This window comes from Anopheles moucheti, chromosome 2, assembly GCF_943734755.1.
Source record: "Anopheles moucheti chromosome 2, idAnoMoucSN_F20_07, whole genome shotgun sequence".
NCBI classification, from domain to species: domain Eukaryota; kingdom Metazoa; phylum Arthropoda; class Insecta; order Diptera; family Culicidae; genus Anopheles; species Anopheles moucheti.
The window spans coordinates 43,586,132-43,608,498 of record NC_069140.1 but is presented as its reverse complement, the minus strand read 5'-3'; the positions used below and the strand labels follow the sequence as shown (position 1 = coordinate 43,608,498).

The 22,367-nt window shown below is 41.7% G+C and overlaps 8 protein-coding genes across 8 annotated transcripts; 3 read left to right on the top strand and 5 right to left on the bottom strand.

Annotated features, from left to right (window-relative positions):
- Positions 1 to 181: 181 nt before the first annotated feature.
- LOC128296933 (solute carrier family 35 member F6) lies at positions 182 to 2,838 on the bottom strand. The gene is made up of 5 exons (XM_053032465.1): positions 2,373 to 2,838; positions 2,144 to 2,291; positions 1,672 to 1,825; positions 923 to 1,210; positions 182 to 855 (listed from the first exon to the last, which is right to left on the bottom strand). Exons 1-5 carry the CDS (start codon positions 2,447 to 2,449, stop codon positions 371 to 373), a joined length of 1,152 nt encoding a protein of 383 aa, XP_052888425.1. The 5' UTR covers positions 2,450 to 2,838; the 3' UTR covers positions 182 to 370.
- Positions 2,839 to 6,321: 3,483 nt separating this feature from the next.
- On the bottom strand, positions 6,322 to 13,047 carry LOC128309787 (uncharacterized). The gene is made up of 16 exons (XM_053046262.1): positions 12,810 to 13,047; positions 12,530 to 12,761; positions 12,241 to 12,450; positions 11,947 to 12,159; positions 11,653 to 11,865; positions 11,359 to 11,571; positions 11,065 to 11,277; positions 10,771 to 10,983; positions 10,184 to 10,396; positions 9,893 to 10,090; positions 9,599 to 9,811; positions 9,311 to 9,523; positions 9,018 to 9,230; positions 8,724 to 8,936; positions 8,517 to 8,621; positions 6,322 to 8,432 (listed from the first exon to the last, which is right to left on the bottom strand). The coding sequence occupies exons 1-16, from the start codon at positions 13,045 to 13,047 to the stop codon at positions 6,389 to 6,391; spliced, it is 5,157 nt and encodes a 1,718-aa protein (XP_052902222.1). The 3' UTR covers positions 6,322 to 6,388.
- Positions 13,048 to 13,420: 373 nt separating this feature from the next.
- On the bottom strand, positions 13,421 to 14,347 carry LOC128309777 (myosin-G heavy chain-like). Its single transcript, XM_053046249.1, has 2 exons — positions 13,572 to 14,347; positions 13,421 to 13,428 (listed from the first exon to the last, which is right to left on the bottom strand). Exons 1-2 carry the CDS (start codon positions 14,308 to 14,310, stop codon positions 13,421 to 13,423), a joined length of 747 nt encoding a protein of 248 aa, XP_052902209.1. The 5' UTR covers positions 14,311 to 14,347.
- Positions 14,348 to 15,126: 779 nt separating this feature from the next.
- LOC128304611 (uncharacterized) lies at positions 15,127 to 16,064 on the bottom strand. Its single transcript, XM_053041820.1, has 2 exons — positions 15,775 to 16,064; positions 15,127 to 15,699 (listed from the first exon to the last, which is right to left on the bottom strand). The coding sequence occupies exons 1-2, from the start codon at positions 15,955 to 15,957 to the stop codon at positions 15,391 to 15,393; spliced, it is 492 nt and encodes a 163-aa protein (XP_052897780.1). The 5' UTR covers positions 15,958 to 16,064; the 3' UTR covers positions 15,127 to 15,390.
- Positions 16,065 to 16,663: 599 nt separating this feature from the next.
- On the top strand, positions 16,664 to 18,285 carry LOC128304581 (chitobiosyldiphosphodolichol beta-mannosyltransferase). Its single transcript, XM_053041787.1, has 3 exons — positions 16,664 to 17,264; positions 17,335 to 17,895; positions 17,959 to 18,285. The coding sequence occupies exons 1-3, from the start codon at positions 16,717 to 16,719 to the stop codon at positions 18,170 to 18,172; spliced, it is 1,323 nt and encodes a 440-aa protein (XP_052897747.1). The 5' UTR covers positions 16,664 to 16,716; the 3' UTR covers positions 18,173 to 18,285.
- A 252-nt stretch (positions 18,286 to 18,537) lies between these two features.
- Positions 18,538 to 20,210, top strand: LOC128304593 (histone-lysine N-trimethyltransferase SMYD5). Its single transcript, XM_053041798.1, has 2 exons — positions 18,538 to 18,986; positions 19,061 to 20,210. The coding sequence occupies exons 1-2, from the start codon at positions 18,574 to 18,576 to the stop codon at positions 19,818 to 19,820; spliced, it is 1,173 nt and encodes a 390-aa protein (XP_052897758.1). The 5' UTR covers positions 18,538 to 18,573; the 3' UTR covers positions 19,821 to 20,210.
- On the bottom strand, positions 19,839 to 21,132 carry LOC128304600 (DDRGK domain-containing protein 1). The gene is made up of 3 exons (XM_053041809.1): positions 20,833 to 21,132; positions 20,285 to 20,772; positions 19,839 to 20,207 (listed from the first exon to the last, which is right to left on the bottom strand). Exons 1-3 carry the CDS (start codon positions 20,924 to 20,926, stop codon positions 19,938 to 19,940), a joined length of 852 nt encoding a protein of 283 aa, XP_052897769.1. The 5' UTR covers positions 20,927 to 21,132; the 3' UTR covers positions 19,839 to 19,937.
- A 142-nt stretch (positions 21,133 to 21,274) lies between these two features.
- On the top strand, positions 21,275 to 22,329 carry LOC128297298 (transmembrane emp24 domain-containing protein eca). Its single transcript, XM_053032919.1, has 4 exons — positions 21,275 to 21,481; positions 21,569 to 21,700; positions 21,779 to 22,014; positions 22,101 to 22,329. Exons 1-4 carry the CDS (start codon positions 21,346 to 21,348, stop codon positions 22,248 to 22,250), a joined length of 654 nt encoding a protein of 217 aa, XP_052888879.1. The 5' UTR covers positions 21,275 to 21,345; the 3' UTR covers positions 22,251 to 22,329.
- The last annotated feature ends 38 nt before the right edge of the window (positions 22,330 to 22,367 follow it).

Sequence of the window (22,367 nt, the reverse complement as noted above, 5' to 3'; positions counted from 1 at the left end):
CTGTTGCCCACTTAGCATATCCTGTTCAGCTCCTATGGTGTTTAGCTGCAATAATACTGAACGCAACCAAATATTTCCATATAGGATACACGTACACTGTCTTGCATTTCTTATCGAGACAGAATCTTCTGGCGCAGTAAAAAATAACGGGAACACAGTTTAGAATAATGTACATGTAGCATCAGGTTGGTTTCACGTTTATTTCCCTACCATTAAAAGATTAATATGGATTGAGATATTTTTTTTCGAATGATACACACATCAGAGAGTACCAGCTCAAGAGCTACAACATTACCCACACTTAAACAAGAATCGATTTCCAGAACATCTGGTGCACGAGATGCCCTTCAGCCATTGTTTCTATATCAGTCTAACGGTCCGGCTCATCCGCTTGCCGATTAATAATAACTTCACTCATTCTATCAGTCGACTGGCGTCCAATGCGCAGCAACAGAGCAACTTTGACGCGCCGGTACGTTTGTAGAACGATAATATCATTGTACAGGCACATGCCAAACAACAGTCCAGCGAACCCAATCAGCTGCAGGTAGTGAAACTTTTGCCAAACCAACAGTAATGAAACCATCCACACGACAAGCGTTCGGACTGAATCGAGTACCATCCGCGTGGTGGCAGAGATTTCCTTCGTCACACTAATGCCGGCAAAGTTGAAAAACGCAATCGATACGATCATGCCACTGATAGCGATAATTAACTGATAATTGTTTGCCAGCTGTGCGAGCGCATCAGGCAAATCCTCCAGCACACCGTGCGCATTGCTGTTGAACGGATACATCACGTGAATAAAGTACATGGGCAGCAGGAGAGAACCAAGCACGGAAAAGCCGAAGAACCCTGCAATAAAAAAAAACCGAAATGTAAACTTAATCGAACTTGCGGTTGAGGCGGATTAAGCACTTGCCTTCCCATCCCACTGCTTGCAGTGCTGGAATGTTTAATGCGGTTACGTAGTACTCCTCGTACACCATCTGAACCGCCGTAATGATTTGGGCCAGTATAATAAGCAGATCGCCTGTGATGACATTGTTCCTGGTGTACTGTGAACCCGTATTGTCGTTCGATAGCACATCGGACATTCCGACCACGACCAGGCCGACCATGATAAAGGCAATTCCGAACCATTCGCGTTTTACTAGCGTACGGTTCAAGAATGCGACACTCAGTATTGCAACAAAGATTATGACCGAACCTGTGGCAGGGTGGTAAAAGAAGAACGTGTAAGCAGGAAGAGCGTAAAAAATGCAGATAGAGAGAGTTGTTAACATTATGGTAACTATGGTTTCGCAACAAGCAGCCGAAGGTTCGATGCCGATTTTAAATGGCTTCAACTGTTGTTCGTCAAGGAGAGGCAGTTATTCGTATTATTAGAAGGAACAGCAACATTTTGTCAAACTGTTATGATAACCGTGTAGTAAAAAGAAAAAAAATGTTTCTAAAATAAAGTTTTCGTGTGGAAAAATGTCTACTTTATGCAATTAATGAAGCGTGAGTCACTGTTGTAACACCATATGCATACATAATTAAACAAAGAACTATTCATGTGACACATTGTATTATAAGGTCTCTTTTGCGAAATGATTTGCGATCTTGCGCTGTCAATAACGTGCATGTTGTTTTGTTAAAAGTGTTCAAAAGAAATGCCTTACTTACCTCTTAACAACTGGAAACTAGAGGGGTAGGTCAGATTCAACCCGACGTACATAATGGAGGTCGCCAGCATATCGCACATGGCCGGCACAAATAAGATGAAGGGACTGAACTCACGATTGCCCTGTACGAGATCGTGTCTATCTTCGGCACCATTCTATGGATGCGGGAATGCAGCGAAAATAAAAAAGGAGAATAAAGAACTGCAGGAACATTGTGATGGAGCATAGACGAAACACAGCAAAGGAACATGCTAGTATGGCGTGAGGAAGACATTTATGCTGATAAGCGCTCGTTTCCGTATTCATAGTATGATGGAATCCGTCGCGAAACTTGAACACTTTTCAATCAACACATTATTTGTTCATGCCATCGTACAACACATAAAATATTCATATTTCCGATAGCTTCCATACTCAAGTAGTTCCTGGTGTTTGAGGAAAAGCTTGTGGTTGTTTTTCACAGGTCAACTTACGTTCTTACGGCGCAGATGATAGTAAACGGCTTTGAATGCAAGTAAACAAAGAAACTCTCCGAGAAACATTGCACACGCCTGCACGAACGGATGCACAAATCGTCGTACTTGTCCATCCGAACCTTCGGATTCGATATTATCAGCCCATCTGTAATGTACAGTCGAAACATGGATATGTTTAATTTGCACTTGTTTATTTCTTGGGGACGTTACTACAATCTCCACTTACTTTGTGCTGAGCGTGTTTATCGAGCCCGTCACGACCATAGTAAGCGCGAATATGAATTGCTTTTGCGACCAGGCCATTTTGTTTTATATTATCACACTATCACGCAATCCAACCAACAGCAAATTAGAGAATAACGCAGGATAAACAAATATCTTTGATAAACAAAAAAAAACAGTAACAATGACGATGACCAACGACAACTGCGAACAGCAAGAAGAAGCAATCTTGTAAATGGCTGCTCCTACACCATAGCTATCACTACGAAGATGACAAAGGAATTTAACGCCCAGCTACTGCAAGCATTAAAAGTGTCAATAAATGCTTGCACACTGCTTTGCCATCTATTCTATAAACCTGCCAACCGGAATCTGTTTTCGCAAAAGCAAATCGATGTGGTTTCCAATTTTCTCTCCTTGCAAACATTCACAAAACGAAAACACAGCGACTTGTCTGCCCGCGTCGTAATCACAGCTGATCACAACGCAAATGCAAACCCAACTCCGCATTCCCAACTAGCAGGCCGCAAATTGACGTCGAATAAGCTTTAAACGACAGCTGGTATCGTATGTCAAAATGGTCAAATTTGGTCGATGCCTATAGTTACCGCCTGGCAGTATGACCCAAAAATGGGTAATGTGGTATACAAAAAGCCAAGTAAGCTCTGGCAGTAGCCCCACGGTAAATATTTCGATTTTTGACACGGTGCGAGCGTGTTAAGGATCCTCCGTCATACAAGGCGGTCAAATTTCTTTTGTTCTCGTAGTTAAGTTTTGCGTCAATTTAACATACGAGTAGAGCATCGATAGGAAGACGAATTTGACCTTCACGCACACACGCTCACCGTGATGTTCGATAAAGAACCGGGTAACCACGTCCGCTTCAGCCGCCCAGCGGCTTTTGCAGCGTGTCTACGCCGTGTTGTAGCAAAATTATGATCCTACGCAAAAAAAGGGGGGTGGGTGAGCAACAACCACTCTCTGGCTTTTTCGTGAGAGCCGGTATCAGACTCTTTTCCCCCATACTATTTGAGTGGCGATAGTGCTGTAATGAAAGAGAAAATTGGATTAAATCGGTCGAGCAGCAGCAATAGGTACATCCTTCGGTGTCGGTTGGACGCTTTGAATGAAATTCAGCTTCGAGTCGAGGAAACTTAACCTACACGACACATAGTACCCAGGTACCTGTCGACAAACGCGTCCATCGGTCGCTTTGAATGTGTTGGTGCGTTGCGATGTCCGTATACGCGCGATGGAGGGCGTACCTTGATTTTGCGTGTGTATCACGCGTGTGTTCGTTTTTTTTTTATCTCGAGTCTCATGTAGGCTAGAACGAGAGATCCGAGTAAAAAATGGATAGGCGTGGTTGAATTGCTCGCTGGGGATGTTATCGGGCTGCCCGTTGAGGCCGTTATCGGACTGCCTGTTGAGGCCGTTATCGGACTGCCCGTTAAGTGTTAAGGGATGTGCACATTTTCCAATTTTCAGTGTTATTGTGGTTGTTCTACGGTAGGCGTATTTCCGTGATTGATGCGTTTTATATTACGGCATCCCAACTTCCTTATATATCCTTAATTCATATGGATTTTGCATTTGAAACACAATTTCCTTAAATGAATAGTATTCTTCATCCTTTCCAAACGTGGTATCTAACTTAGTGTACTCCTCTTCGTCAATTTCGGCATTGAAACAGGGAGTAGGAGGAAAACGTGAATGATTTAATGTCTTATTCGTAATAATCAACTTTCAAAATTATTTTGTATATGAATCTACAAATATCTACAATTAAACAGCAATGTAGTCAACACCCGAGTTACGCGGATTGGACCTTTCGTAGTTTCGTATGCAGAATTCAATTTTTAATTTGCAAATTTCATTATGTGCAATTATGCAATTATGTCAAAAATACATTAAATGTCGTTATTATAGAAACTAATTTTCATAACATTTTATTGCATTACTTGAAATGTGCGTACAAATATCTATTTTGAGTGGGAAACGTGTTCATAACGTAAAAATAAGTATTCGAACCATTAACCCTAAAAGCATTTTGTCGTAGAAATTATGTAAAGTACTCAAATAACAATTTTTGACATTATGTAACAGGTTGGCTGATAAGTCCCCGGTCTGACACATAGATGGCGCCGCTAGTATTAAGTGCATATTATTTTTATATAGCACCAACCTTCAAATGATTCGTGTCAAAATTTGACGTCTGTATGTCAATTAGTTTGTGAGACAGAGCGTCTTTTGTCAAGCAACTTTTGTTATTGTGAAAAAAAAATGGAAAAAAAGGAATTTCGTGTTTTGATAAAATACTGTTTTCTGAAGGGAAAAAATACAGTGGAAGCAAAAACTTGGCTTGATAATGAGTTTCCGGACTCTGCCCCAGGGAAATCAACAATAATTGATTGGTATGCAAAATTCAAGCGTGGTGAAATGAGCACGGAGGACGGTGAACGCAGTGGACGCCCGAAAGAGGTAGTTACCGACGAAAACATCAAAAAAATCCACAAAATGATTTTGAATGACCGTAATATGAAGTTGATCGAGATAGCAGAGGCCTTAAAGATATCAAAGGAACGTGTTGGTCATATCATTCATCAATATTTGGATATGCGGAAGCTCTGTGCAAAATGGGTGCCGCGCGAGCTCACATTTGACCAAAAACACCAACGTGTTGATGATTCTGAGCGGTGTTTGCAGCTGTTAACTCGTAATACACCCGAGTTTTTGCGTCGATATGTGACAATGGATAAAACATGGCTCCATCACTACACTCCTGAGTCCAATCGACAGTCGGCTCAGTGGACAGCGACCGGTAAACCGGCTCCGAAGCGTGGAAAGACTCAAAAGTCCGCTGGCAAAGTAATGGCCTCTGTTTTTTGGGATGCGCATGGAATAATTTTTATCGATTATCTTGAGAACGGAAAAACCATCAACAGTGACTATTATATGGCGTTATTGGAGCGTTTGAAGGTCGAAATCGCGCGCAAAACGGCCCCATATGAAGAAGAAAAAAGTGTTGTTCCACCAAGACAACGCACCGTGCCACAAGTCATTGAGAACGATGGCAAAAATTCATGAATTGGGCTTCGAATTGCTTCCCCACCCACCGTATTCTCCAGATCTGGCCCCCAGCGACTTTTTCTTGTTCTCAGACCTCAAAAGGATGCTCGGAGGGAAAAAATTTGGCTGCAAGGAAGAGGTGATCGCCGAAACTGAGGCCTATTTTGAGGCAAAACCGAAGGAGTACTACCAAAATGGTATCAAAAAATTGGAAGGTCGTTATAATCGTTGTATCGCTCTTGAAGGGAACTATGTTGAATAATAAAAACGAATTTTGACAAAAAATGTGTTTTTCTTTGTTAGACCGGGGACTTATCAGCCAACCTGTTAATTATTTCGAATAAAAACATCTCAATTTTGAAAAGCTACAAAATGAACATGGCTTTGAGTTAAGGCGACATATAAATAAAATAAATATAAAGCAGCGTTAATTAGAACTACGGGGCCCAAAAATCCTTTTTAATATCTTCCTCTCGAACATGGCTGGCTAAAAGGGTACGTGGATCATGGATTTAGAAATTATTACCGGAAAACTAAAAAAAATGATTATTTTTAGAGCATATCAATATGCAAACCATCCCATATAAATAACACCTTATACCGTTATGAATTAAAATGATTTATATAAATATTTTTTACAAGTTATAGATAAACAAAATAACACGGTCAGTAGCATAACGTCAATAGATAAGATATAAACTACAGTAAAAAATGGATTGTCAAACGAGGAAACAGTGATACTTTTAACTTGCTCGGTTCAGTTCCGTTGAAATTGAGATTGTAGAGATTGTAATCTTCATTCTCGGTAATGTTGTATTAATGTTTTCAGCCACATTGTTGCCTACGATATAAGAGTCGGAAATACTCTCACCGCCTTGTTTTTTTTCGTTTCGTTCATCGTTCATCTTTCATGTGTACCTTCGGTTATTTTATCGTAATCTTCTTCTTGAGTTACACCACACGTCTTGTCCGTTTCGTCTCATGAGGAATTTCAATTTCATCCATAACTTTATCTTCAAGAGCGTCCACGTTTATCTTACGCCTTCTTCCTGTTCTAAGAGGCGATACTTCAACAACTTTTTTTAGCGTTCGACCTCTTCTTACGACCGCAGCTGTGTCCTTTGCCATCTCCTCCTTTTGTTCAAAATTTACATTATCAGCGATTGTTGATTCCCTATCATTAACCGACACAGGGTCGGATTGCTTGGAAACGGAGTCTTCAGCTGCAGGAGCCTTCTTTCGGCCCCGACCCCTTCTCACTCCAACCGGTGTGTCGTTTTGCGTTTTGGTTTGCTCCAAAAGCAAATTTTTATCGCTTATATCCTCTCCGTGAGTAACTGATACAGATTGGGATTGCTTTAAAACGGAGTCTTCAGCTGCAGGAGCCTTCTTTCGGCCCCGACCCCTTCTCACTCCAACCGGTGTGTCGTTTTGCGTTTTGGTTTGCTCCAAAAGCAAATTTTTATCGCTTATATCCTCTCCGTGAGTAACTGCTACAGATTGGGATTGCTTTAAAACGGAATCTTCAGCTGCAGGAGCCTTCTTTCGGCCCCGACCCCTTCTCACTCCAACCGGTGTGTCGTTTTGCGTTTTGGTTTGCTCCAAAAGCAAATTTTTATCGCTTATATCCTCTCCGTGAGTAACTGGTACAGATTGGGATTGCTTTAAAACGGAGTCTTCAGCTGCAGGAGCCTTCTTTCGGCCCCGACCCCTTCTCACTCCAACCGGTGTGTCGTTTTGCGTTTTGGTTTGCTCCAAAAGCAAATTTTTATCGCTTATATCCTCTCCGTGAGTAACTGATACAGATTGGGATTGCTTTAAAACGGAGTCTTCAGCTGCAGGAGCCTTCTTTCGGCCCCGACCCCTTCTCACTCCAACCGGTGTGTCGTTTTGCGTTTTGGTTTGCTCCAAAAGCAAATTTTTATCGCTTATATCCTCTCCGTCAGTAACTGGCACTGCATCGGATTGCTTTGAAACGGAGTCTTTAGCTACAGGAGCCTTCTTTCGGCCCCGACCCCTTCTCACTCCAACCGGTGTGTCGTTTTGCGTTTTGGTTTGCTCCAAAAGCAAATTTTTATCGCTTATATCCTCTCCGTGAGTAACTGGTACAGATTGGGATTGCTTTAAAACGGAGTCTTCAGCTGCAGGAGCCTTCTTTCGGCCCCGACCCCTTCTCACTCCAACCGGTGTGTCGTTTTGCGTTTTGGTTTGCTCCAAAAGCAAATTTTTATCGCTTATATCCTCTCCGTCAGTAACTGGCACTGCATCGGATTGCTTTGAAACGGAGTCTTCAGCTGCAGGAGCCTTCTTTCGGCCCCGACCCCTTCTCACTCCAACCGATGTGTCGTTTTGCGATTTTGTTTGCCCCAAAAATACATTATTCACTATAGCTGTCTCTCCTTCAGTTACTGATATTGAATCGAGTTGCTGTAAAACTGAAACATCTGTTTCCGGAGCTTTTTTTCGTGACCGCCCCTTTCTGGCTACTGTTGGTTTCGGCGGATTTTGGATAACTGACTGTTCGTCAATGACAATAGTTTTGTCGTGGTGTTCGTTGGTATCATCGTGCTGAGTATCTTGATCGATCAATTTAGATTTAACTAACTTTGGCACAGGGGAAGGGCCGCTTAAAAATTTTTCCGAAAGGTTCACAATTTTCTCTCTACAAGCCCTTTTGGGAAGATTTTTGCGTGTTACTTTATCTCCACTGTCTACTTGAGCGTTTTCCGATTTGTTTGCTTTGTGTGTCAAAGTTGTTAATATTCCGAAATATTCTACATTACTGACGGAACGCGGGATTTCTTCTATCGTATGATCGAGAGTTGGACTTGAAAAGATGTTTTTAGAATATAAGCGCCGTTTGGAAACTCTCGGAGTTGACTGTTGCATTTCAGGGCTTGCAACATTTGCTTTTTGTAAATGATCGTCCTTTTCATGACATATGACACTCTGCAACGATGAGTCTATTGTAGGAAACTGTTCTGTGGAATGATCCCTTTTGGAATGGAAGCAGCAAATGAGCAAAGATTAGAATTTTGAGCTAACATGTTTTCACACATCGTTAATGTATTCTTCTTACTCTGTTTTCGATGCATCTTCGTTGACCTGTTGCAAATCGGATGTTGGGTCTTTCTTCGCACTATGTGTATCGCAATCAGCCATTTCCTCTTCCAGCCTTAGATAACTAAAATATACGGAATCATATATTGGTTAGCAACAAACCTCATGATATTGCAAAGCTTTGAGCATTATATTACAATTACAATGCTTCAAATGTCATTCATACCTTGTGGAGTGGCCAACTGAGTTTGATTCTAAGACTGGTTCATTATTGGCTCTAGGCAAGCCCTCCATCTCCTCCAGTATCTTTTCATCTTTTTTAAAGGAATTCAGACTATGCACTGATGTGCGCCCCTCCAAATTCCGATCTGTCGCATTGTCCTTTTTAAAGGAAACATCGTTATGCGCATCGGGATCATCCGTTTCCCTTTCAAAAGAACTGAAACATACATAATCGAATATTATTCTGCAACATGTCTCATTGCACCACAAATTACAATGCTTCACATTTCTACCATACCTTCTAGAGAGCACATCTGATGTTGATTCTGCGACTGGGCCATTATCGGCTACAGGTGCGACCTCCATCTCCTCCAGCAACTCTTCGGCTTCTTCTGAGAAATTTAGATTGTGCACTGATTTGCGCGCCTCCAAATTCTGATCTGTGGCATTGTCGCTTTTCATGAAGGGATCATTATGTGCATCGTGATCAACAGTCTCCTCTTCAAGAGCACTGAAATATGCATAATCGAATATTATTCTGCAACATGTCTCATGAAAACACAATAACAATACTTCACATTTCTACCATACCTTCTTGAAACCACATCTGATGTTGATTCTGCGACTGGGCCATTATCGGCTACAGGTGCCACCTCCATCTCCTCCAGCATCTCTTCGGCTTCTTCTGAGAAATTTAGATTGTGCACTGATTTGCGCGCCTCCAAATTCCGATCGGTAGAATTATCCCTTTTAATGGAAGCATCATTATTTGCTTCGAGATTACCACTCTCTTCTTCAAGAGCACTGAAATATACATAATCACATATTGGTTAGCAACATGTTATGCAATTACAACAACGCTTCACATTTCTACCATACCTTCTAGAAACCACATATGAGATTGATTCCAAGACTGGGACATTCTCGGTTGCAGATGTGACTCCCATCTCCTCCAGGATCTCTTCGTCTTTTTTGACGTTATTCAGACTATGCACTGATGTGCGCGCCTCCAAATTCCGATCTGTCGAATTGTCCTTTTTAAAGGAAACATCGTTATGCGCATCGGGATCATCCGTTTCCTTTTCAAAAGAACTGAAACATACATAATCGTATATTATTCTGCAACATGTCTCATTGCACCACGAATTACAATGCTTCACATTTCTACCATACCTTCTACAGAGCACATCTGATGTTGATTCTGCGACTGGGCCATTATCGGCAACAGGAGCGACCTCCATCTCCTCCAGGATCTCTTCGTCTTCTGAGAAATTTAGATTGTGCACTGATTTGCGTGCCTCCAAATTCCGATCTGTCGCATTGTCCTTTTTAAAGGAAACATCGTTATGCGCATCGGGATCATCCGTTTCCCTTTCAAAAGAACTGAAACATACATAATCGTATATTATTCTGCAACATGTCTCATTGCACCACAAATTACAATGCTTCACATTTCTACCATACCTTCTAGAGAGCACATCTGATGTTGATTCTGAGACTAGGCCATTATCGGCTACAGGTGCGACCGCCATCTCCTCCAGCAACTCTTCGGCTTCTTCTGAGAAATTTAGATTGTGCACTGATTTGCGTGCCTCCAAATTCTGATCTGTGGCATTGTCGCTTTTCATGAAGGGATCATTATGTGCATCGTGATCAACAGTCTCCTCTTCAAGAGCACTGAAATATGCATAATCGAATATTATTCTGCAACATGTCTCATGACAACACAATAACAATACTTCACATTTTTACCATACCTTCTAGAGAGCACATCTGATGTTGATTCTGAGACTAGGCCATTATCGGCTACAGATGCGACCTCCATCTCCTCCAGGATCTCTTCGTCTTCTTCTGAGAAATTTAGATTGTGCACTGATGTGCGCGCCTCCAAATTCCGATTTGTCGCATTGTCCTTTTTAAAGGAAACATCGTTATGCGCATCGGGATCATCCGTTTCCCTTTCAAAAGAACTGAAACATACATAATCGTATATTATTCTGCAACATGTCTCATTGCACCACAAATTACAATGCTTCACATTTCTACCATACCTTCTAGAGAGCACATCTGATGTTGATTCTGAGACTAGGCCATTATCGGCTACAGATGCGACCTCCATCTCCTCCAGCAACTCTTCGGTTTCTTCTGTGAAATTTAGATTGTGCACTGATTTGCGTGCCTCCAAATTCTGATCTGTGGCGTTGTCGCTTTTCATGAAGGGATCATTATGTGCATCGTGATCAACAGTCTCCTCTTCAAGAGCACTGAAATATGCATAATCGAATATTATTCTGCAACATGTCTCATTGCACCACGAATTACAATGCTTCACATTTCTACCATACCTTCTACAGAGCACATCTGATGTTGATTCTGCGACTGGGCCATTATCGGCAACAGGAGCGACCGCCATCTCCTCCAGGATCTCTTCGTCTTCTTCTGAGAAATTTAGATTGTGCACTGATGTGCGCGCCTCCAAATTCCGATCTGTCGCATTGTCCTTTTTAAAGGAAACATCGTTATGCGCATCGGGATCATCCGTTTCCCTTTCAAAAGAACTGAAACATACATAATCGAATATTATTCTGCAACATGTCTCATTGCACCACAAATTACAATGCTTCACATTTCTACCATACCTTCTAGAGAGCACATCTGATGTTGATTCTACGACTGGGCCATTATCGGCTACAGGTGCGACCGCCATCTCCTCCAGCAACTCTTCGGCTTCTTCTGAGAAATTTAGATTGTGCACTGATTTGCGTGCCTCCAAATTCTGATCTGTGGCATTGTCGCTTTTCATGGAGAGATCATTATGTGCATCGTGATCAACAGTCTCCTCTTCAAGAGAACTAAAATATGCATGATCGAATATTATTCTGCAACATGTCTCATTGCACCACGAATTACAATGCTTCACATTTCTACCATACCTTCTACAGAGCACATCTGATGTTGATTCTGCGACTGGGCCATTATCGGCAACAGGAGCGACCTCCATCTCCTCCAGGATCTCTTCGTCTTCTTCTGAGAAATTTAGATTGTGCACTGATGTGCGCGCCTCCAAATTCCGATCTGTCGCATTGTCCTTTTTAAAGGAAACATCGTTATGCGCATCGGGATCATCCGTTTCCCTTTCAAAAGAACTGAAACATACATAATCGTATATTATTCTGCAACATGTCTCATTGCACCACAAATTACAATGCTTCACATTTCTACCATACCTTCTAGAGAGCACATCTGATGTTGATTCTGAGACTAGGCCATTATCGGCTACAGATGCGACCTCCATCTCCTCCAGCAACTCTTCGGCTTCTTCTGAGAAATTTAGATTGTGCACTGATTTGCGCGCCTCCAAATTCTGATCTGTGGCATTGTCGCTTTTCATGGAGCGATTATTATGTGCATCGTGATCAACAGTCTCCTCTTCAAGAGAACTAAAATATGCATAATCATATATTGGTAAGTAGCAAGTCTCCTGGCAAGACAAATTACAACGCTTCGTATTTCTATTATACCTTCTAGAGACTACATCCGAGGTTGATTCTAAGACTGAGTCAGTATCAGCTACAGGCAAGACGTCCATCGTCTCCAGTATCTCTTCGTCTTTTTTGAAGTTATTCAGATTGTGCTTAGATGTGCGCGTCTTCAGAATCTGACATATGGTATCATCCTTTTTAATGAAGGCATTATTATATGCACCGGGATTAGCCGTCACATCCGAAGAACTGAAACAAACCAAATCATATTACAATATACGACATGTGTCATGAAATTGTAAAATTACAATCCTCCAAGTAGCCATACCTATGAGAAGGAAAATCTGTCGTTGATTCTAAAATTGGTACAGATGCTTCTGGTATGTTTTCAATAGGCGCTGTTCTGTGATTATTTACGGGTGGTGGTTGGTGTAAAACAATTTGTTCATTCATCCTAGATATTGCTTTAGAGCACTCCATGTTGTAAAGTTCATTGTGATCGGATCCAGTGTCCTCATCTTCAATGAACACTAAACTTTCATCTATTTCAGCGGTTAGATCTAATTGCGGTCGTGAAGTATTTAAAGATGTAAAAGCGCTGCCTATACATTTTCTAGTATGTCGCCATGAATGTCTCAGCTCGGGCGTGCTAACTATATCCTGTTGTACGGGTGATGCTAAATCATTACTCGTCAACATTTCATGTTCATCAGCATCTTTTTCGGCATCGGCATCGGATTCGAACTCATCTATAGTTACATCCTCTTCAGATTGAATGTTGGATTTAGCCAGTTTATGACTAAAATGACATAAAGGACTTCCAGATAAGCTGCTGAACTCACTCATTGTTTTGCGTATGTCGGTTGCATCGGTGGCAACTCTCGCAACGATCGATGAACATGAATTGCGATTAGGATTTAAGTTTGTTGGCATATTGTTAATGGAAATCAACTCGTCGTGAAATATGTCAGCTGGCAGTGGTATGCTTTCAGTCTGTAACAATAGCACATTATCTTCTGATGTCAAAACAACAGGTATTATGCCATCCACAAATGATTCATGTGGAGTTATATCCGAGTATTTAGCCGATCGTATTTGTGTAGTCTGATTCGGTTTCTTTATTATTGATTGTACATCAATAATTTGCACAGAACTGGCACATCCTTCTATGGTGGTATTTTCCATGTTTACATTAATTTCGCCATTATCAGATTCACGACTATTGCACTGTACGGGAGGCTGAATCTTCGGAGTTGCAGAGAAGTTTCCTCTCTTCGGAGTTCTGTAGCCTTTCACGATTGTTGGTGTAGAGTGTTTGCTAAATGTTCCTGGATTTATTATTGGTGCTGGAGAATCCGTTTTTAACAAACTATCTCCTTTCTTCTCGCTCAGTGTCGATATAAGATGTTTCCTTAATTTGCCGGAACTTTTCGTAGAAGCCGGGGTTAATTTTGGTGTATTGGCACGCGACGTATTCAATTTAACATTCGATGCTTTCTTTATTGATATTAAAGGTATGGATGTATTCTTTGCATCTGGTAGGTCACGTGCTCGTGAATTTTTAATGGCCGATTTCAGCAGTGTTGTCTTAGGCGTTGATGCTGCGGCCTTCAAAGAGTTTGGTGTTCTGCTGACACTTTTCGGGCTTGGCGTTACTATGTTTACCATATCCGTAACCCGAGGAGATTGTACTGCTTTTTTAATGGGTGAATTTTTAATGGCCGATTTCAGTAGTGTTGTCTTGGGCGTTGATGCTGCGGCCTTCGAAGAGTTTGGTGTTCTGCTGACACTTTTCGGGCTTGGCGTTACTATATTTACCATATCCGTAACCCGAGGAGATTGTACTGCTTTGCTTTGACTGGAAAATGGTTTACGTCCTACGGTAGTAGCCCGCGGCTTGGTAGGAGGTGTTGTTAAGTCAATTAAATTATGTGCAGATATATGGCAGGCTAGGTGTCGTCTCTTTGTTGCCGATATTTGGGGAGTGAGTGAAGTGTCGCCGTTATGTTGTGCTTTCATACGGACGGGCATAATGTTTTCCTTTTGATTTTGTGGTGTTATACAGGATGCTAATTCGGATGATGTAGTAATATTTAACGCTGCTTCCATACTGAGATCAATTTCCGTGGGAGCGTTTGTCTCAACTTCCTCGCAATCTGGTAGGTTAACATCTTTCGAAAAGAATTGCTCAGACAATGTGCTAAATAAAAATATAAAGTAAATGAATACAAAGTACAAATACATCAACATTCATTGTTAATAGACATATTTCCCTTATAATTACATATATTATATACAGGCTGGACCTAGCCTATATATAGTTCCAGTACTTAAACGCCTCTTAGAATTGACCCTTGTCCTTACAAACTTTCTTGACCACGGTTGAAAGGATCTCATTCTCATAAGGATTATGAAAATGGTTATGTGTGAAAGACAATGGAGGAGCCGTTATAATGATGAGCTCTACGAACTATACGATGAACCCACTGTCGTACCAATGATTATCCCCGCCAGGCTCTAGGCTCTGGTGGGTTGGTAATGTAATGAGAATAACCCCGCACGATGTAAATCCATTCGACGCCAATCAAGCCAAATCAGAGACGACAGATGTAAACATTGCTAACGCTATTTCTTTGTAACACGTTTGAAGAACGTGTATGCACCGGGCGCGCAGCTGGTGGCGACACACAACGTTTTAAATAATATATTTCAATCCCAGTCAATAGATCATTTAAACACATCAGCCCACTGATGAATCATTGAGTGGACAAGAGACAGTTCTGCTGCTCTTTCTGATTAAACAAGTAAGTACTGCTCGTTTCACTGATACAACATAAAAATGTCTTTGCGTTGTTTGAAACAGCATTAACACATACAATTGGGCTTTGATTTAATAACGATGTTATCTTGGCTAAACTTTTCAGAGAACAGTAAGGTTTTATTATAAATATGAGATAACACGATGCTGAAGCCAAATATGGTAACATACAAATTTACAATGAAATCTACTATATAGCAGGAACGAACGTTCGCTCAAGCAAAACGCCGCGATAATTTGGTGTCGAGTCTCTGGATGTTCACAGTCGAAAACGTGCAAATGTGAGTGCAAATGTAGGGATAATCAGGGACTACAGCAGTTCTGAAAACTACCCTACAACAAACATACATACGTGCAGATAGAAAAAAAGCTTACCTGTGAATTGTTCGGCGTTTCCGAAATTCATCCAGCATTAAACCAACAGCTCGTGGTACTTTGATGAAACTTTGCTTTGTAATGTCTCCTGTGCTTCTTATGCGCTTCATAGTGACCGTTTTCCTACGCCAGTTAGGATGCTTTGTTGGCTTGGACACCACTTTAATGTGCTCAGGATTGAAATTCCACAAAAATGTGGAACCCGCCACCTCGAATCTATCTTTGTCATTTAATTTCGCCGCACTCTCGACACAGACGCCGTTCACATGAATAGGGTTTCGCAGAGATTTATTTTCGATAATCACCTAAAAACCACAAGAAGCAATCAATTTCCATGTACACAAAAAAGCAACTAATCATGCACAGATCTTTTTCCTTACCGAGTTAGCCGAATCGGCAAAAATTTTACAATGCAGCCGCTCGGCGTTCGACGTATGCAAACGAATGTAATTCAGCGGGTGAGCGCCAATTGTGACTCGGTTGGTATTTATTTTTATTTTCAACCATGTTTTATCACTTTCTTCCGTGCAAACCAAAATATGGGCCCCGCGTATGGAAAACATGGCTGGAGACACTTTAAAATTATAAAATGCTACTCTACTCTTCTTACAACAACACTTCTTTCGCAACTCTACGCTCGCCTGGCAAAATGTCTGCTTCGATGCTCATCAAGCCAACTCTGGTATGATTGTGAATGCCAGAAGCTGAAAACCGTTGAGTATTGCAATATTAAACTGCAATAATTCAAAAAGCTAAATGACAGCTAATTACACCACATGACGTTTGATGATTTAGAGCGGTTGGACAACGCGTTTGAATTAGATACATTTTTATGAAACTGCACGCATTTTTGGAGCACATTAATTACGCTTCTTTTACAACCGGATCCTATGTACAATTTAGTAAAGTAAAATAAATGTTGAAAATTTTAGTAATATGTCGTATATGCGTCGTTAGTTCACAAACTTGCTCACTTGCATTGAATATGCTCTGAAATTGATCTAAATTTGTGACCCCAAATTTTCACCAACTCAATAAACGTTCGTGATGTTGCTGATTCGACGGATCACGGCTAGGCGGTCTTGGTCGTCATGAATTATGAAAAACAAACACGGACGAGCAAATTTATCTCATTTGTTTAGCTATTGTGCATCGCTGTGGCGTATTTAATTTGGTGAATACATCTATGGGAATAATTTTCAAGCAAGCAGCATCACAAAGCTCCGCAGCTCTTTGACAACCAAAACACACAACAGTTTATTGCGCCACGTTCAAGTTAAGAATGTTTTGATCAATTTGGAAGTGCATTGATAAGCGATATCATGAGCGAAAGGAATAAAGTTCAAAATGCGTGCGTTATCGTGCTGGGAGACATTGGTCGAAGTCCCCGTATGCAGTACCATGTGAAAAGCCTGTCGGAAAACGATTTCTCGGTAGACTTCATTGGTTACGTGCATTCGTCACCGTTGGATGAAATCAGATCTAGTCCGAATGTGCGAATACACGAATTAAACCCGTTTCCAGAGCTAGAATTACCGAACATTTTAAAATACCTCTTTAAGACAGTATGGCAAGCGCTAGGTTTACTGATCACTCTGATCAGCATTCCGAGACCAAAGTTTATACTTTGCCAGAACCCTCCGGCAATCCCTGCCGTTATTGTTGCATACCTGTATTGCTTGTTTGCTCGCTCGAAGCTTATAATTGATTGGCACAACTACACGTACTCGATTCTGGCCCTCGATTCTCCAGATTCTCCTATCGTAAGCATTGCAAAGCGGATAGAAGCATTCTTCGGGGCAAGGGCAGCCGAAAGTTTCTGCGTAACTAAAGCAATGAAGGAAGATCTTTATACCCGGTGGAACGTTAGGTAAATGAATGGTTTGCATCGCAATGGTCGTAATTATGTTCTGATTTTCGTAATAATTATTTCTCCACAGAGCAACTGTTTTGTATGATCGTCCACCACAGCAGTTTCAGAGTATCTTACTTCGGGATAAACATAACGTTTTTCTTCGCCTTGGGGAACACATAAGCGCTTTTCGCACAGAACATGATGTAGAAGATGAAGGCATTGTAGAACGTACGGCGTTTACCATAAAGCACCGAAACGGAGAGGTCAAATTTCGTGACTCAAGGCCAGGTTTACTAGTGTCCAGTACTAGCTGGACACCCGATGAAGATTTTAGCATGCTAATCAGCGCCCTAGATCAGTACGAGCGAGATGCTCTTGAGCAACCACTGCATTATCCAGACATTGTGTGCATAATTACCGGGAAAGGCCCATTGAAAGAACATTATAGCAAAATTATCAAAGCAAAGTCGTGGAAAAGAGTGACTCTGGAAATGCCATGGTTGGAAAATGAAGACTATCCAAAACTGTTGGCTAGTAGCGATTTGGGCGTATGCTTACACTACAGTTCCAGTGGTCTCGATTTGCCCATGAAGGTTGTGGATATGTTTGGTTCTGGTTTACCGGTTTGTGCCGTACACTTCGATTGGTATGTATATTGGGTTATCTATTCAACTTGTTCATGCTTAGCACACCACTTTTTCTTTTCCAGCATCGACGAACTAGTGAAGCATGGTGAAAATGGGTTCGTTTTCCAACACCACCAGGAACTGGCGGAGCAAATCGGTCATTGGTTCTATGACTTTCCCAGTAACATTGCCTTAGCGAATGTGAAGCAGAATATGCAGAAACATTTAAAACAGTTTCAGGGACTAAGATGGGCCGAAAACTGGAAAAATGTTGCGTTGCCAGTGTTCAAAAACTAGACGTAAGCAATACCTTTTTGTTGCTTATTGTGGAATTATAAATTTAAGTAGCTAGACACATTTTTGTAACAGTAGAGAAGGAACTAAATGAATAAACTAAATGTTAGACCACAGAGTATAAGCACGACAAAAAATAGGAAAAAAATATCACTTGTTCCAGAAAAATATATATATTTCATTAATCATTTCTGTATAAAAAATAGTAACTTTCTCAATCATACGCCAATATCTGCACTTTTGTACGAACGGTTTCAGGTTCAGCACAATAGGGACCGTTTATTTTCCTCTTCAGTCCATGCATGTTTTGGCAACAATGCCAATGTGAATCTAGTTGGCTGCACTGTACGAATGTCAAAACAGTAGGTAGACCGCGTGCACGTTCGTTTGCGGGTTGGCCAACAATGGAGAATGTTATCATTAAAACAACTGCTGAAAAAGGGCGTGGGTTGTACGCTACTGAGCTGATTCCAGAAGGGACTACAATATTGGAAGAGCAACCGCTTGTGTCCTGCCAATATTCATGGAATGCTGCCTATGGATATTTAGCGTGCGAGAACTGTCTTCGCCCGTTGGAAACAGCCGAACGAAACGCACAACGGTTGGCGAATGATCCGAATATTATGCTACCACGGGCGGAATGTTGCCTGGTGGAGGCGAATCTCGCCAATCACACAAAATGTGTACGATGTGGTGTGTTATACTGCAGCAATGAATGTCTTAGCTCGGCTCAAAATCGATACCATGCGGCAATTTGCTTGGACGCGGAGGTGCACAACGAAAACCATCCAGTGAACGTGTTGGTGGAGTTTTGGAAGTAAGTCTTTGGAAGCGACATTGTAGCTATATAAATGTATTTGTAAGGATTAAATTGATTACCTTTCCCTGCAGAAAGATGCACTATCCACCGGAAACCTGTGGCATTATGTTGTTTGTGAAGATTGTTGGTTTGTTTCGGCAGGCGGCAGATCCGCAAGTGCTTCAAGCACAACTGCAAGATTTCGTGCACAAATCTGTGAACGAAGATCTGTTTATATTCCACAAAATGCTCGGTGAAAAGTTTACTGCGCAGATCGAAGAGTTGTATAAGCTGTTCTGTAGTGCATTTGATGTGGAATCGGACGAACGGCTCCAATGGCTGACGCCTGATGGTTTCAAGAGTCTTATTGCGCTGGTAGGAACAAATGGGCAAGGCATTGGCACAAGCGCATTCGGTGATTGGGTAAAGAACGTTACGGAATGCAACATGGACGATAAGGAGCGTCAATCGGTGGACGAGCTGATCGATGATTTGTACACCAAAATTGATGACGTCGTTGGTTCGTTTCTTAATAATGAAGGTTCAGCATTGTACGCTACACAAAGTAAAATCAACCACAGTTGCGCACCGAACGCTGAAACTGTGTTTCCCAACTCCAACCACGTATTAGCGCTTAGGGCAACGAGAGACATAGAACCCGGAGAAGAAATTTGCATTTCCTATCTAGACGAGTGCAACGTACAGAGGTCGCGCCATACACGGCAGAAGATATTAAAAGAATATTACCTTTTCTTCTGCCAGTGCGAGAAATGTGAAAGACAAATCAACGACCCGGACGAAACATCTGAGGAAGAAGACGACGATGACGATGATATGGAAGAGTCCGACTAATGTTTACTCTACCTCGCGTATGGTAATTGATAACCAGCCAATATATTTGCAACTTGCAAGAAAACAACTAACTTAACGGTCTACGATAAGTCATCTATATCACCACAGTTGGCGCTATTATGCGCTTTCGGAAGCTACAATCGGGGTTAGATGTATAAGCTGGTTACTGTTTTCCGCCAACTCCGTTATAGAGATACGACCTCGCTGCTTGATGAACTTGGCTACGGATTTTAGCTCCTCTTGTGACACATAAATGAATTTACCTCGATCGTCGATCACGCCGGTAATTCGCTCCTCTTTTTGCAGCTCTCCGATTCTATCAATAACTGCTTGGACTTTCAGCTTAAACTGTACAGCCAAATCTTCCAACACAACGACCTTGTTATCCTGTTAACGAATGAATATACGGGTTGCTGTAAAGTGTATAAGCTCTTTTCACATTGCTTCTCGATCCAACACTGTACCTGAATAAATTTGATGAACTCTTGCAGACTATTCTGCTGCTCGTCTGCATCCTCCTCTTCGAAGCCTTCCTCTTCAACGCTAAATGCTTGCTTCATCATAAGATATTCTTCATGTTCCTTCCGTTCTTTCTCCTCTCTCGCCAGTCGTTCCGCTTGTTCTCGATCCTTTTCCGCCTGTTCTTCCTTTTCTGCCAGTTTCCGGCGCTCCTCATCCAGCAGGGCATCTCGCTTTTTTTGTTCCTCGCGAAGCCGTAGTTCATGTTCGCGTTCGGTCTTTTTTTGAGCCTTAGCTTCCAGTTTGGCTCGCTTTTTTGCGCCGATTTTTTCACCTGCATAATCATGCTGCGCTTGGGGTATAGTATCTTCATCTTCTGAGCCGTCCACGGGTTCAGCTATTTGGGCGACTCTGGCACGGTTTCTTTGATTTCGCACCACTTGTGCACGACGTGGAACATTCTCTTCGACAGGTGCTGGTGCCGCGGGAGGCGCTAAAGAGGACGAAGGATTTCGATTAGTTTTTGGCGATTACCTACGTACACATACCATACCTTCACTCTTCGATTTGCTTTTGTTGAGGAATAAAAGGGTAATCAGAACAACGAGCAGGGCAGTTGCGATTCCTGCGAGCAATATTAAATCCATTTCGTAGCACTTAAAATATACAGCTGTGTTTATGTATGTTTCCCTTCCAGACTGCTCGGTTTGTGTTGACGTTTGTTAGGATATGGCGACTTTGCGGTGCCCACCGTTTCGATTTGACTTCAAAGATTTCACTAAAATTGCTTATATTGACTATGTGCATATCAATAGTTAATATACCATCCTACAACAACGACGCGGCAATTTGTTGTAAGGAGCAATTCCATCAATTGCTCTTTTCTGGAATTTGTTTGTTGATTTCGGGCTACCTTGGTTGCATGCATCTTTGGCTTCGAATGACGTTTTCGTTCCCTGCTGTCAAAAAATTGCTTTCTATTGACGTGTCGGCAGAAAATTGCCCCGTTTCTTAAATTTGGTAAAGTTGGTATTTCTACAACTGGCATCTTTTTCCGTACTTTAAAATGATAAGTTGCAGATTGTTGGTAGTGCTAGGGTCACTGCTCGTAGTGCCACTGTCGAATGGATTATACTTTCACATCGGCGAAACGGAACGCAAATGTTTTATCGAAGAAATACCAGATGAAACAACCGTAGTAGGTGAGGCACAACACAAGCAGCAACCGCTAGAGTTTATCGCAGAATGCCATGTCGTTCACTGATAATACTGTTTACATTCAATTTTAGCTAACTACAAGGTGGAACTGTACGATCCTCGGTCTGGCGGATTTATGCCATCTTCTCCCGGAATTGGAATGCACGTCGAAATAAAGGATCCCGATGATAAGACGATCCTGTCCCGTGTATACAGCTCCGAAGGTCTGAATCTGAAGCTAGCAAAGAAGGGCGTTGCGTACCTTGCAAGGGGTTTCTAAATTTTTAATCGGTTTCGCACAGGTCGCATCTCTTTCACCTCTCACATACCCGGAGAACACGTGCTGTGTATGTATTCTAACAGTACCGCGTGGTTCAGTGGATCTCAGCTTCGGGTGCATTTGGATATTCAGGTCGGAGAGCATACGATCGATTATGCCAACGTTGCACAGAAGGAAAAACTAACCGAACTGCAGCTACGCATCCGTCAACTATTGGACCAGGTAGACCAGATTACTAAGGAGCAAAACTATCAGAGAGTAAGTAGCAAAACTAAAGGAAACGATTTCCATCCTCTTAATCTATACACAAGTAACATAAGTATCTATCTTTTTTTTACTATTAGTATCGCGAGGAACGCTTCCGACAAACAAGCGATAGCACAAATCAACGGGTTTTGTGGTGGTCTCTTGCCCAAACGCTGGTGCTGCTGATAATGGGCTTCTGGCAGATGAGGCATCTTAAGAGCTTCTTTGAAGCTAAAAAACTAGTATAAATGAGATAAAATATCGCACGACGAAGTGATTCGCAAATAGCAATCTTTTGTGGAAATAAAATAACGTAACAGTCTACAAAACTTGTACCCCCACGAAGCGTCAGTAGTGAACTAACA